At 35.1% G+C, this 14,024-nt stretch overlaps 1 protein-coding gene and 1 pseudogene across 1 annotated transcript; both read right to left on the minus strand.

The window, feature by feature from the left end:
- Positions 1 to 3,460: 3,460 nt before the first annotated feature.
- LOC109818868 (tetraspanin-2 pseudogene) lies at positions 3,461 to 7,134 on the minus strand (annotated as a pseudogene).
- A 4,465-nt stretch (positions 7,135 to 11,599) lies between these two features.
- On the minus strand, positions 11,600 to 13,390 carry LOC109818885 (1-aminocyclopropane-1-carboxylate oxidase 1). Its single transcript, XM_020384421.3, has 3 exons — positions 13,126 to 13,390; positions 12,795 to 13,018; positions 11,600 to 12,397 (listed from the first exon to the last, which is right to left on the minus strand). Exons 1-3 carry the CDS (start codon positions 13,258 to 13,260, stop codon positions 11,803 to 11,805), a joined length of 954 nt encoding a protein of 317 aa, XP_020240010.2. The 5' UTR covers positions 13,261 to 13,390; the 3' UTR covers positions 11,600 to 11,802.
- Positions 13,391 to 14,024: the final 634 nt, after the last annotated feature.

The following is a 14,024-nucleotide window of genomic DNA, read 5'->3' on the forward strand; positions in this document are numbered from 1 at the left end:
ATAACAAAAACAATAATTCTAATGATAATAATAATAATAATAACAACAATAACAAGCATAATAATTATAATGATAATAACATCAAGAATAATAACAATAAAAATAATAACAATAATAAAAATAATAATAAATAATAATAACAATAATAATAAGAATAATAAAAATAATAATAATAATAATGTTCTTCTTCTTCTTCGGGATTATGTTCAACTATGTCATCATAATCTGCAAATCTAATAGAAAGGCTGTTTCTTCGATTTGTCATGATGGCTGTTTGTGGTGCTGTAATAGCAGTTCTAGTGGATCCGGAATTAAGATGAGTTTGCCATTCAATTCCTTGGTTTTTTCTAGATTCAAAGATTTGTGGTGGAAGAAATTGTATTCCATTTGATCCTAGAGAGGTAATTAATGGATTTGTATTGATCCTATATCTGGAGATATATGATCACTTATTCTTCCTATAAAGGTTATATCTAAGTGGAGATTATTTCCTTCAAAATTTTCTCCAAAACCTCTAGTTTGTACTTCCAGATTTATATTTTGAATAAAATCTGCAAGATTCATTGTAAAGTTAGGAGCTATGTATATAAGGGAAACAGGTTGGTTGAGGTCAACTTCAACTATCCCTATTATAGCCTGAGAATTGTTATCCCTAAACCTTCGATCAAAAAGGACAAGGAAGGCTTTAGCTCCTACAAAGGATCTAGTTAGAGTTCTAATCCCTATAGTGATAAGTCCTAAGTGAACATATCTCCTTTGGGTACTTAGAAGCTGTCTACCAACTGGTTCAGAGATTAGTCTAATAATCTCATGTTGGTCGTCGGGTAAATGAAAGTCATCTAAACGACGATATCTATAGAGGCTAGTTCTGTCTGAACTAAGCCAATTTAGATTGTATAATTGTCTAGGATTTAGAGAATCTATCCTAGAATTTGTTCCAATATCTATATTGGATTGTATGTCAACTATCTCTTCTAGCTGGCGTGTGTTTGAATTTGTTCTTCTAAGAAATCTGTCTAAGATTCCAGGTTGTCTATTTATCGATTCTCCTATGGGAGTATGTCCTGTAAGGGTTTGTGAGGTTTCTGTAAAAGGAAGGGTTTGTGTTTGTGTTCTGTTTGTCATTTTCTAGGCTTAGCTAGAATATATTTGTTAGAACTGGAGATTATGGAGGTATTAGTTCCAAGACTGAGCTTAGAAAGTTGTTTAGAAATTTTTTCTAAATCTCCGTTTGTTGGATGAGATTTTGCTTTCAAGATTTAAAAAACCTGATCTATTTTTTCTTCCAAATATTTTATCCTAGAAAGGATAATATTTTGGGTTTTGTTAATACTATCTAGGAAAGTTTTGTGAAAAAATCTTTTGCAATGATAACACTCAATGTGTTCTGGTCCTGCAAAAAATTGTATTTTATGGTTACAAATGTTTTGTTCTTCACTGATATTCATCAGGCTATATCCTAGATCATCAAGGATTTCGCCATATTTGTTATATTTTTCATTTATTGAAGGATATAAATGATTATACTCATTTTTTTGTAAAATCATTTATAATCTTGTAATCTTTATTAGTTTCTTCTTCTTCTGAAGTGTAATCAGACCAACTGACTACAGAGTAAATTTCAGAATCAGTAGAAACTGTTTCGTCTATAGGAATAAGATTCATCCTACAGCTTTTTATTAATTCAGCATCCCTAGTGGGCGCATTGCCCTCTGTGTTACAAAAATTTTTGCAAAACTTGTTTAGAAGTTTTTCATAAAATAAGATTTCCTGAAAATGATAACAAAGAAACAAACAACTTAGACAACAAATTGGTCAATAATCGCTTATCTGTTTTAGAAACTAGACTAAACCAGATCGAAAAAACAGTTGATTTTCTTTACGAAAATTATGAAAACCAAAACAAAATTTCTCATTATGAAGAAGGCCAATCTAGTGGCTTGATGGCTTTACAAAACAAAGATTGTATTCCAATCATTTGTAATAAAAACCCTAGTCTCTAGATCTCTCTTAGTGGCCAGAACGTAACCGCTCTGATACCAGCAAAAACTGGTACCAGTGTATTTTGTTGGAAAAAGGGAGTGTCCCTTTTTTTTTTTTTATAATCTAGTAAAAGGAATAGTAATTATACTACTATATTGATTATAATAATAAATAGCAATATAAAGATGGGGAAAAGGAAGATTATATGATATTATATGTATATGATCGTTAGGAAAATAAAATATCATAAAATACCCCAGGAAAGGTGGCAGGGCCTCCTAGTTAGGGATTTTTAAACAAAATATGTAAAATCAGAGTAGATAATGCTGAAGCGGAAGACAGAGAGATAAGTATGATAGTTCTTAGAAATACACAATGAGTTATAATTTTTAACACAATATAAAATATAATGAAAAACCTGGACCTTTTATTTGAAAGGATAATATGGATTTTGTGATAAGGAAAAATAGTTTACTTGCATCTTCTGGCAACTTAGAGGTCTTACTTCAGCCCACTCCTTTGGGTCTTACAACTGCCTCAGTTCTACCTGCAACCTAACTATCTTTTCCAAAACAGTTATCAAGGGCACACCTGAAGATTCAGGCTTACAAATCCCAGGTTTTCATAAACCAAAAATTTTCTTTTCAATAAAGCTCCAGTATTCTAAATTATATTTGCATGTGTTAAAAGAAATAACTACGGCATTCTAAGAACTACCAAAGAGATAATTTAGCCAGCCATTGTATGAGAAATACTTACAAATATTACTTATGAGAAGAGAAACAGTACAGACACAAAGAACACACTCCGAAAAACACTCTTAGCACACTCTAGATATTCTTGGATTATTTTTCTCGTATATCTTACAAGTGAACTAAGGGGGTTCTTTTATAGGAAACCTAGATACTAAAAGACAAAACAAAGAACAAAGACACTTTTACCCCTTCAGTCAAGTGAGGTAAGTACTACCACACATTTACTCTTTCGCAGGGTGACAGACTCTGAAAAAAAATAAAATTCACAACACGCCTTATCTAAAGTAGATTCCTTTTAGATAAGGGTTTTGTCAAGACAGCTGTATTGATGCTGTCCTTTTGTCGAGGTCTTAGTCTTCTATTTTGAGACTAATATTTTCTTCATCTTCTCCGGCATCTTGCATTTCTGATGATCCGGCCATAGACTGTGCGTCTGTGGGTGTTTGTTGTCCAAAACATCCACCATCTTCGTAGATTTCTTTGTGTCTTTTTTCCTTTTGGAAAAATTGCACAAGTTTGTTGTTGTTCTCTGTCGTGAAGGGGATAAAGAACTTTCCGTTTTCTCCAGGGAGGAACAACTTTGTGTTGTGAGACTCTTTAATTAGGTTGTTTAGGGTTTAGGGTTTAGGGTTCAACATATGTTTAACTTCTTAGTTTTACCAGCATTAAGTACCCACGTTTATTTTAAAATATAAATATAAAATTACAAGAAACCATGGACAATTTGCTATAGAAGAATTATAATATATTTCGAAGAAAGTTAGAATTAGGATTATGTTCTGACTAGTTTGCGGTTGGAAGATTTCTTCTTGCATCACTTCTCATAACCATAAAGGAATATATATACATTAGTGAAAAAAGATTGTTACATGGATAAGAAATTATGCAGATCAATTTTAAAAGAAGAAAAAGAGTGAGGGAGACCATTTTAAAAAATCCTTGAATGAAGGAAAAAGGATCAAATCCAACCCCTTTTGTAACGGTGGAAGAGGTCTTCTGTTTGAGCATTTTTGAACGCACTGCATGCAATGAGATAGACAGAGATGAGGACAACAGTCACAATCAAAATGATATTGGCATTCCTCCACTCTTTTCTAAGGTTCCCTAGTAGACCTGCCTTGCATGCATTGCAATTGTAGTAGAGCTGGTTCTGTTCATTGCTCCACAAGTAGCAATCTGGCTTTGCCATTGGATTCACAGGATTTATCCACAGTATAGGGTTCACATAATTGTATCCACAAGCCGTTGGAGGTTTACAACACCCTGACTGTAATATAAGATTACTTGATTAGCATCAGTTCTATTTTCCAAGGAATAAAAAACCAAAGGCGGGAGTATATTACAAAGAAGGGAATTAAAGGAAACAACCTTAGAAACCACAAAGATCTATCTAATGGAGAGTTAGAGTAGTATGTCCGGTGACTTAAATTCGAATCTTATTTTCATCATTGTATACTTAAAAAACACAGGAAACAATCCCACGTTATACAATCTAAAAACTGGCAACCATAACATGACTAATATATTATCATGTGCAATAAAGACAAGCGAATGAGCTAAGTACTGTTGGCTGATTAATTTATTTTGTCAAAAAATTCTTAATTTCCCTATATGTAAATCAGTTAGTAGCTTTTAAGTTGACATAGACCTTTATAGGGGCATAATCATCCTTTCTATACTAGCCTGTGCCAATGGAACTTGGGATGTAATGTTTTTTTTACTAATTATTTATTCTCTAGTCATGTTGACTTACGATACAATTTTAATAAAGTTGTGGGTGATTAGTTTAGATGGACCATAGTTATCTATATAGGTAGGACACAGTTTTAGGATGGCATGCCTGTTAGCCTCAAATTTGGACAGCAAATTGATCCATGTCATATGTGGTGGCCCAAATTAAGAATAAGATAGAAAACCAGATCCCACCCACTTCAAAGATCACGGGCACTCTTCTTTCCCAACACTCCTTATGTTATTGTTAGAGTAACTTCACAACTAAGCTAGTCACTTAGAAGGAGAAGGATATCATGTTTCACTTAGCCCCAACAAATCTGATTTGACCTAAAAAATCTTATTTTTAGTTTGAAACTCCAATTAAGCAATTCAAAACGCATGAAGTCCAAAGCTTATTCATCCTTTATATATAATGTGAATCCCTACATAAGTTTTAATAATTCTCAAGATCAACAATTGAAAAGTACATCCTTCAACATGGTCGAGCTGCACACGTGAATAAAGTAAAGCAAATATTTTATGACACTAATAATTTGCATCTTATTTGTTGAAAACCACCACTTGACTGATCTGAGGAAGGAAGGCGGGATTTAGAAGAGCACCCACAATTAAATTAAAGGTTTAGTCATTTCGAATAATAATAGGTAACAAAGTCAATAAATTGGTTTTCTTAACTCTCAAGTTCTTAACCTATATATTTCAAGACATATATTAAAGGTGTGGAATTTTAGGTAGGTATCCTTGTTTATCACACAAACAAGGAAAAACTTTTACAAGTGTTTTTAGTGTTGTTTTTTGGTTAAAATTGGAGTTTCACGTTACTAATCTATGTTAATCTTTGATATAATTATTTATAACACAAAATTGAAACTTGGTTAAAAACAATTAAAAGTAATTATGGAAATGCATTTAAGTTAGATGGGAGACCTGTAAAGGATAGATATGAGAGTCGAAGAACTGATCAACAAAGATATAATCCTAGGTGAGTTTAATGCAGACATTAGAATTAGCCAAACAAGTCTTTATCTTGTACCAACTTTGAGAAGTTGCGACATGGTTCCTTAGCCAGGAAGAGAATCCATCAAGCGTGGACTCCTTGAACCCTCTTCCGGGGACATGGTAGGTTCCATCAGGTCTAGTAACAATGAAAGCAAAAACGAGGAGTAAAATAAAGAGAAGAGCAATGAGGATGGCCATGCAACAAAGGTAGAAGGCCAAGAGGCCTTGCTTGTTCCAATAGGCACCGACAAAGCTAGCAAGAGAAACGAGGAGTAGGAGGATGCCAAGGATGAAGACGTGCCATCGAAAGTTGTGGATGCACTCATTATCAAGTTCAGAGGCTAGCCACACACTAGAGCCTATTATAGGTATTGAGGCCAACATGGCTATGAAATTCAGCACCGTAGTGATGTTGTTGCTTACCTCATGCTATGTTTTGCATAATCTTTTTTCTAGTTTTCAAGTAGTGTTATTGTAAACTCGACTTGACAGGTTCAATGATTACGTGGATTGATATAAAATTGTTTTATCTTAATTATTGGTCTCTGTTTACGGTGGATTTCGTTTTATGGATCCTTTTTATTCGAACTAGCACGATTTCATGTTTCAATTTATGCGTGTTCGTGACATGACAGAATTGAAGACTTTCAGTGAAAAAATAAAATCGTACAAGTAAGAAATAGAGTTTTCATTAAATGGTAACAGAATTACAATTCGTAAGGATAACGAAACGTGTTTAGAATGACTACACTACACTAGACTAGATTATGCTATGCTACGCTACTCCTAGAAAAGGAAAAATAAAGGTGGTCGAGAAATCGTACCCAAAGTTGTCTCGTATGCACAGTATGCCTTATGCACAGGTTGCGGAGTGCGTGTGAGGTATTGTGGAAATTAGATTTTCGACCCCCTGCTACGAGCATGGCTCGTTTAATTTATAGACAAAGATTTGGGAAAGGTAACTGTTTCTGACGTGCCCCGGAAGTGCATAACCGTTCTAAACTTCCACCTCGACCTCGTGGCTTATTCCCGGGCACGTCTTTGGATAACTCTTGGAACTGCTCATTAACTTCCCCAAACCGTTCTGCAGCCTTTGACACTTATCCCATGATTTACTTCAACCGCTCTTAAATCGTGTCTCCTTTAAGTTCTTCATTCTGAGAGGTTGCGAAGTATGTTCGTGTATGTCCGGATTCTTGGGATTTCGAGTAACCAACGAAAAATATACTACTCGAGTGTTTCCTGATTTTTCTTGTACTTTGAGAGGTTGCGAGGCTGTGAGCCTTTCTCTTGAGCAGCGTCCTTCCTAGTTCAATAATTTCGAGAGTTTCTCGAAAAGTGTCTTCGTGTCCTTCCTGGTACAATGATTTCGAGAGTTTCTCGAAAAGTGTCTTCGTGTCCTTCCTCAGAAACTTCTTTGCCATTTTCTGATCACCTAGGATTTTGAGCACCTCTGTATTTCGAGTGCCTCCGAATTCATTTTCCGGTACTAACAAATGCCCCCTGGAAAACATTTGTTTCGAAGTAACTGAGAAAGAATGTTTTTCAACGCCTCAACTCTCTTTCTCTGATAAGACCCTAGAGCGTTGTACTCTTCGCGAGAATTAAATGCCCCTGACATCTTTTAATTCTGAATTTTTCCTTTTTGCACCTGCTGCTCCATTTTCTCGGGATGTTATCGAAATTCGTTAATCAACTTCTCCTGAACGTCCTGAGGTATGTTTTGTTGACTTTCGATTTTCCTTGAGCCTTCTTAACTCTATAATTTTTCATAATTTCAGACACCTCGAAAGCCTTAGCTGCTGATCTGTCAAACACAACGCTACATCTCGGATAAAACATAACTTCCCGATCATCATCTTTCTTCCTCGAAAGGAAATCGCGCAAACTGTCCCTCTCTTTCGGTAAAATATCGAATATTCTATCGGCTTTTGTTATATCGAAACTATATTTTCTATTCGATCCGACCTCTATATTATTTTCCCTAGATTTTAATAATTGGCATTGATAGGTTGGCCCAGTTTGCAATTCGGCTAAGTTCACTTCCATTTCTTCATTTAGAGATTCGAAATTATCATCGTTAACGTCCATATTGTCTACATATGCTACTTTTTCTCTTCGAACAAACTTGTCAATTTTCTCAACCTTTCTTTCTCTGCTCGAATTTGTTCAATTCGTCTCACTTTCTCTGCTAGTTGAGCCATATCTCTCAATTGTTCATTTACAAGTTTCTTTCGAATCGAAAAATCTAACCCAGTAGCGGCAATTTTTACCAACTCATGCTCAGGAATATTCGTGTAACATCGAGACTTTAGTTTCCTAAATCTATTCAAATATTCGTCCAATGTCTCATTATGTTGCCTCTTTATATTCATCAAATCAACTATGCTCACCTTGATTTCCTCTCGAAAAAAGTTTTCGTGGAAACTCCTTTCCAATTGTGTCCAAGTAATAATCGAATTAGATGGCAAAGTCGTAAACCACGTAAAAGCATGTTTGGTTAGTGAACTTGGAAAATATTTCATTTTCAAATATTCATTACCCACTAGGTCTCCACACTCGACTAGATATCTAGCTATGTGTTCTACGGTGGATTCACCTAACTCTCCTGCGAATTTTGAGAATTTCGGGACTTTCATCCCCCTGGGTAGCTCAGATTGGGTAATATAGTCAGGAAAGGCAGATACAAAGTAAGGGTGCTCATTTCGCCCCGTTTCAAATCCGTGCTTATTCAGTACCTTCTCGACTATATGATCCAAATTTTCCTCGACATTTCTCAGAGGTCCCCCTTGATTGAGATTGATACGATTTCTAATTTCTCGAATATTCATTTCATTGATGGTTGGATTTTCGAGGCCGTTTAGATTTACACTCGTATCTCTCGAGAGTCGATTATCATTAATTTTATCTCCTATTTTGCTCATCAGCTCGTATAGGGGTGTGAGTATGTTGTGCATTTGTGTAGACAACAAATTTACCATATCGTGGTTACTATGATCCATTTGTTGTCGAAGGGCTATCATGGCTTCATTGCTTATACCCGTGGGTATATAATTACTTTGTCGAACCAATGACCCTTCTTGGCTTGTGCCAACATGCTGGTGAGGATCGTGCATGATAAAGCTCATCCCATTTGGGACTACATTATACCCATATGATGATATTTGCATTTGAGGATTGTGCCCAGAATATGGTATTGGCATTTCTACGCTTATGGGCTGGGTACTTCTCCAATTCGGAGGCATTCCCCATGGATGTTCGCGGGTAGAGTTCACCATTTCTTGTGACGCATTCAGAAATCCCGCGGAGTTCGGAATATTTACAGGAGGTGGAGACATTGCCCCCCTGGCTTCATTTGGCACATTTTCTTGATTTGTATTCCGATTTTCTCCATTACCCTGTTCTTCATTAAGCACATCTCTTCTGCTGGATGTAGACATAGTTGTCCCACTTCTAAGTCTCATAAAAATAGAAGCACACACAAAACTAGTTCAATTAGTTCAATGAAGTTCACCAAACGAGTCCCACTGGGCGTGCCAATTTGTTTACGGTGGATTTCGTTTTATGGATCCTTTTTATTCGAACTAGCACGATTTCATGTTTCAATTTATGCGTGTTCGTGACATGACAGAATTGAAGACTTTCAGTGAAAAAATAAAATCGTACAAGTAAGAAATAGAGTTTTCATTAAATGGTAACAGAATTACAATTCGTAAGGATAACGAAACGTGTTTAGAATGACTACACTACACTAGACTAGATTATGCTATGTTATGCTACTCCTAGAAAAGGAAAAATAAAGGTGGTCGAAAAATCGTACCCAAAGCTGTCTCGTATGCACAGTATGCCTTATGCACAGGCTGCGGAGTGCGTGTGAGGTATTGTGGGAATTAGATTTTCGACCCCCTGCTACGAGCATGACTCGTTTAATTTATAGACAAAGATTTGGGAAAGGTAACTGTTTCTGACGTGCCCCGGAAGTGCATAACCGTTCTAAACTTCCACCTCGACCTCGTGGCTTATTCCCGGGCACGTCTTTGGATAACTCTTGGAACTGCTCATTAACTTCCCCAAACCGTTCTGCAGCCTTTGACACTTATCCCATGATTTACTTCAACCGCTCTTAAATCGTGTCTCTTTTAAGTTCTTCATTCTGAGAGGTTGCGAAGTATGTTCGTGTATGTCCGGATTCTTGGGATTTCGAGTAACCAACGAAAAATATACTACTCGAGTGTTTCCTGATTTTTCTTGTACTTTGAGAGGTTGCGAGGCTGTGAGCCTTTCTCTTGAGCAGCGTCCTTCCTAGTTCAATAATTTCGAGAGTTTCTCGAAAAGTGTCTTCGTGTCCTTCCTGGTACAATGATTTCGAGAGTTTCTCGAAAAGTGTCTTCGTGTCCTTCCTCAGAAACTTCTTTGTCATTTTCTGATCACCTAGGATTTTGAGCACCTCTGTATTTCGAGTGCCTCCGAATTCATTTTCCGGTACTAACAGTCTCCAATTTGAATCCAAGACATGCATCAGCATTGGAGAGAGTTTTGTTGCTTATAGTTGATCTCGAACAAGATTACCTCCAATAGAAATTAAAAAAAAGAAAAGAACTCAACTTGATATAGGTGGAGTGTGTTAAGTAGAGGAGGAGGTATATGAATATGGTATTCTCAGTGGAGGAAGAGAGGCTCTATTTTGTGGAATCAAGGTGGCGTATTCACACCTCACACAGTGTGCTACATTCTTATGAGAGTTCTAGATTCGCATAGGAATTAAATTATAATGTAACATTAGGTGCATGACACTTCAGTGTGCATATCATATCCCTTTTACTAGAACGATCGATGTAGTAAAATTAGGATCTGCATATGATAAAATAAAGACGTGTCTTTTGCAGGCTAAAGTTATTAGGTTGCTGAACTGATCAATGAATATGTATGGTGAATGACGTTGTAAAAAAGGAAATACTGTGAAGGAGATATAGTTGTATATTGTGAACAATTGTTCGTGTTTCTTTGGCTAGTATCGAAAATGTTAAAATTAAATAACGAAAGCAAAAGAAGGATAAAAAACGACACGGATTAACATGGAATTGGACAAAGAATCAAAGATGCAGAAATGGTTGCTTTTACACAATCACAGCTCAAAAGTTCCCCTTTATTTTATTCTCCGACACTTTAATAAACTTTTTATTTATTTGTTTATTTATAACAGAGGGATGTAACATTTAAAAAACTATCAAAATCCTAATTTCACATTCTCTTTAATATTTTAAGTTTTAAAAAAAGACTTCAAAATTATAAATGGGATCATCTCTAAAGTAAATAAGAATATATTTTATTATCAAATTTTACTAGATAAAATAAAGGATTATATATTCTTATTTATTCACTTTGGAGATAATCAGAATATAAACATGCAAAGTAATAAAATAAATCAAATTATAGTATAATGATAAAAATTATACACAAAATAATATGCATGTGAATAAGTGAATGTACAACGCACTTTAACATTTTTAATAGATTTACACACTTTTATTTTATCTATGCTAACAATTCTATATAAATATAACTATTCTTTCTATGTCAAATATTATTTTGATCATGTCACCTTTCTTATTAGATACATAAGATAATGCAATGGAGAAAGAACTATAGAAGATGCATAGTGAGGTTCCATTATTTGATAATAAGTAGAATAATAAAAATACTAGCTTTTTTAAAAGAAAACTCTTTTTATGTTTTGGTCAATTATAAATTTGATGTCCACTTGCCAAAAATAAATACGTGGATCACGTGGCTACGATTGGTCCTGTTTCACTCCACGAGAAGGATTATTACTTGTAATCTAAAGTTCAGTGTTCCCATTACTAATGCAATGCACTTGCAAGTGGACAATATCATATTGTCAAACATATTCCTCGAACTGCCAACATCACTAATCCAATATAGAAGGAATAAATAGAGATCAATGTGTATGCTCATATTATAGTTATGCTTACAAACTTAATTTCAACCAAAAGTGCATATATGCTACATGAGAGGTATAGATTAATTTGGATGTTTTTATGTAAGAGGTACTTGAGTATATGATCGTTCATAATGATTTTATCCTAAAAAAATATTAAAAGAAGAGATTTTCACTTTCAAATTTTCCAATTTAGATTTTCTTCGTTTTTATTCATACCGAAACATATATAAAAAAATATATAAAAAAAAAATGAAACCTATCCTTCTGTTACATTTTCCTTTCTTGTGTACTTTTGGTTTTGGGAAGAAAGTAGTGTGGAACATGACTTGTAAAATTAACTATAACGAAGAGTATTTGTATGGTCTTTATTTAAGGTTCAAGATTGTAGTGCCCGTTGGCTATATTCTTGATGAACTCAAATCTGGGACCCTTTTCACCGAACTTGGTGTTGCCATAAAGCTCCAAATAGTCTCCATAACGATAATTACTAGGATACAAGAGTTTGGAAGCTGGAGAAATAATGGCTTCACCAACGGGATTATAGAAGCTAGCTATAGAGAGTCTGCTTCCATTTTTATCAGGCATGACCCTATGAACAACACTTTTGTACAAGCCATTGCTCAACACTTCCACTTGGTCTCCTGTGTTGACAAAAATGGCATTGTTCTTTGAGGGAGGGATCTCCACCCACTTGCCATCTTTGAAGAATTCTAGGCCAGGCACTTGGTCATCTTGGAGCAATAGGATGATGCCACCTGCATCTGTGTGCTCCCTAAGTCCTCTAATAAGCTCAGGGTGTGGACATTGAGGGTACTTTGCCACTTTTGTTCCCATGCCAGGTCCATTTCTTCCAGAAAATGCTTCCTTCATGTAGTTTTTCTCCAAACCAAGATTTTCACTCATAAGTTCAGATAACTTCTCTGCCACCTTAATGAGTTGCTCAATATACTCATCCATTGTTTGGCTGCATTTACATATACAATTGGTATCAGATTATGTGCATGTGCATGTGCATGAGTATCTCAAGACTAAATGTGTGGTTGGATGAGTGTTGTCAAAATTGATTTTAAAGTGATATGATTTATGTTCGGATGTTTTTATTAAAAAAAAGTTAAAAGTAAAATTTAGTACGAAACTTTTGATCCAAAGCAAAAGTTACCTAAAGTTGTTTCATTTCAGGGTCAATTTTGGACCGAGAATCAACTAAACATGTGAAAATTTATCTAAAATCATAGTAACTGATAATTGAACGTGATTATGGAGAATCCAATTCGAACTAAACATGCATTGTTTGTGTGTGTTTGAGAGAGAGATAAATCTAGTGTTATTCTTTAGAAACCAAACAAGTTGAGTTGACTAACCAAAGCTCCTCAGAGAGGTTAGGGATTTTCCTAATGTTGGAAGTGGGACGGTGCCAAATGAAGAAGGCACTTTCCCAATCTATATCAGATGTGTTCTGTTTTTTCTCCAACCTCTTTGCTATCTCAGATTGGTAGAAACTTTCCTTCAGGTTCTCCTCGTAGTGAATATTAATTAGCTTCTTCACCTTTTCCATCAGGTTCTCGTCAATTTCATGGTTCTCAATCTGCACATGCAATGTGTTAAACCAAAATGCCAACTAACAATTGATGAAAAGGAGAAAAGAGAAACGTGATGGAAGTGACACACATATAATTCATTAATTCTCTTTACCAGAAAGAAACCCCATTTCTGACAAGCTTCATGCAAAAGAGCCATGGTTTCACCCCTTTTGTCTCCATTGAGAGTGCTGAAATCTATCACAGGTATAGTCATCTTTGTGCTATTGTTTGTTTGCTGAAGATACATTGCTTGAAGGGGTATATATAGGGATTCAAAAGATTTAAAAACTGCTTTAACACTCAAACTACAAGAGGGTGATTACTAATTAGATAGTTTCTAAGTCTAAATTAAGGAAGACTTAAAAACGATTGGACATTTTCTAAGTCCAAGCTCATTTCGCTATTATATCATGTGACCGTGTACATTTTTTTATTATTTCATTTAGAAGGGAAATCAGATTTTCCCTTGTAAACCAAGTATTTTTGCATTTTTGCTTGTTGCTTATTTCACCTCTACCACATTTGGACTAGTCCAATTTAGGTCCACGTTACTGTAGTACAGAAAAAATATTTTCAATTTCACGTGGCTTTATTTTCAATTGAACGAAAAGCCACTGTGGGTCGGAGACTTGTTGATGCAGTAAATGATATTATGATTCAAAACCAGGGGCAGTGGCATAGAAAGGGTTGCATTCGAGCAAAATGCAGAAAGAGAATAGTGGAGTTAATCAACCAGTGGGCGGCTTTGGCTGGATGCTGTTGTGAGTCTTGTGACATGATGAATAATCAATACTTATAAGCTTTATTTTACTTTTATTGACCAATTTTGGTCAACATAACTGTAACTAGATATGACATATTAGTTGTTGGATCAATCATTAGTTTATACCAATCGCACATGGTATGTGAAAGTATTGCATGCAATATCAATATATTATTTTTAAACTGTCCAATTTCGTGTCTTAATCATGATGAGATTATTTTTTACTACAACGGATATATGTTTATCAA

This window comes from Cajanus cajan, chromosome 1 (assembly GCF_000230855.2).
Source record: "Cajanus cajan strain Asha chromosome 1, NIPB_CcT2T_4, whole genome shotgun sequence".
NCBI lineage: Eukaryota > Viridiplantae > Streptophyta > Magnoliopsida > Fabales > Fabaceae > Cajanus > Cajanus cajan.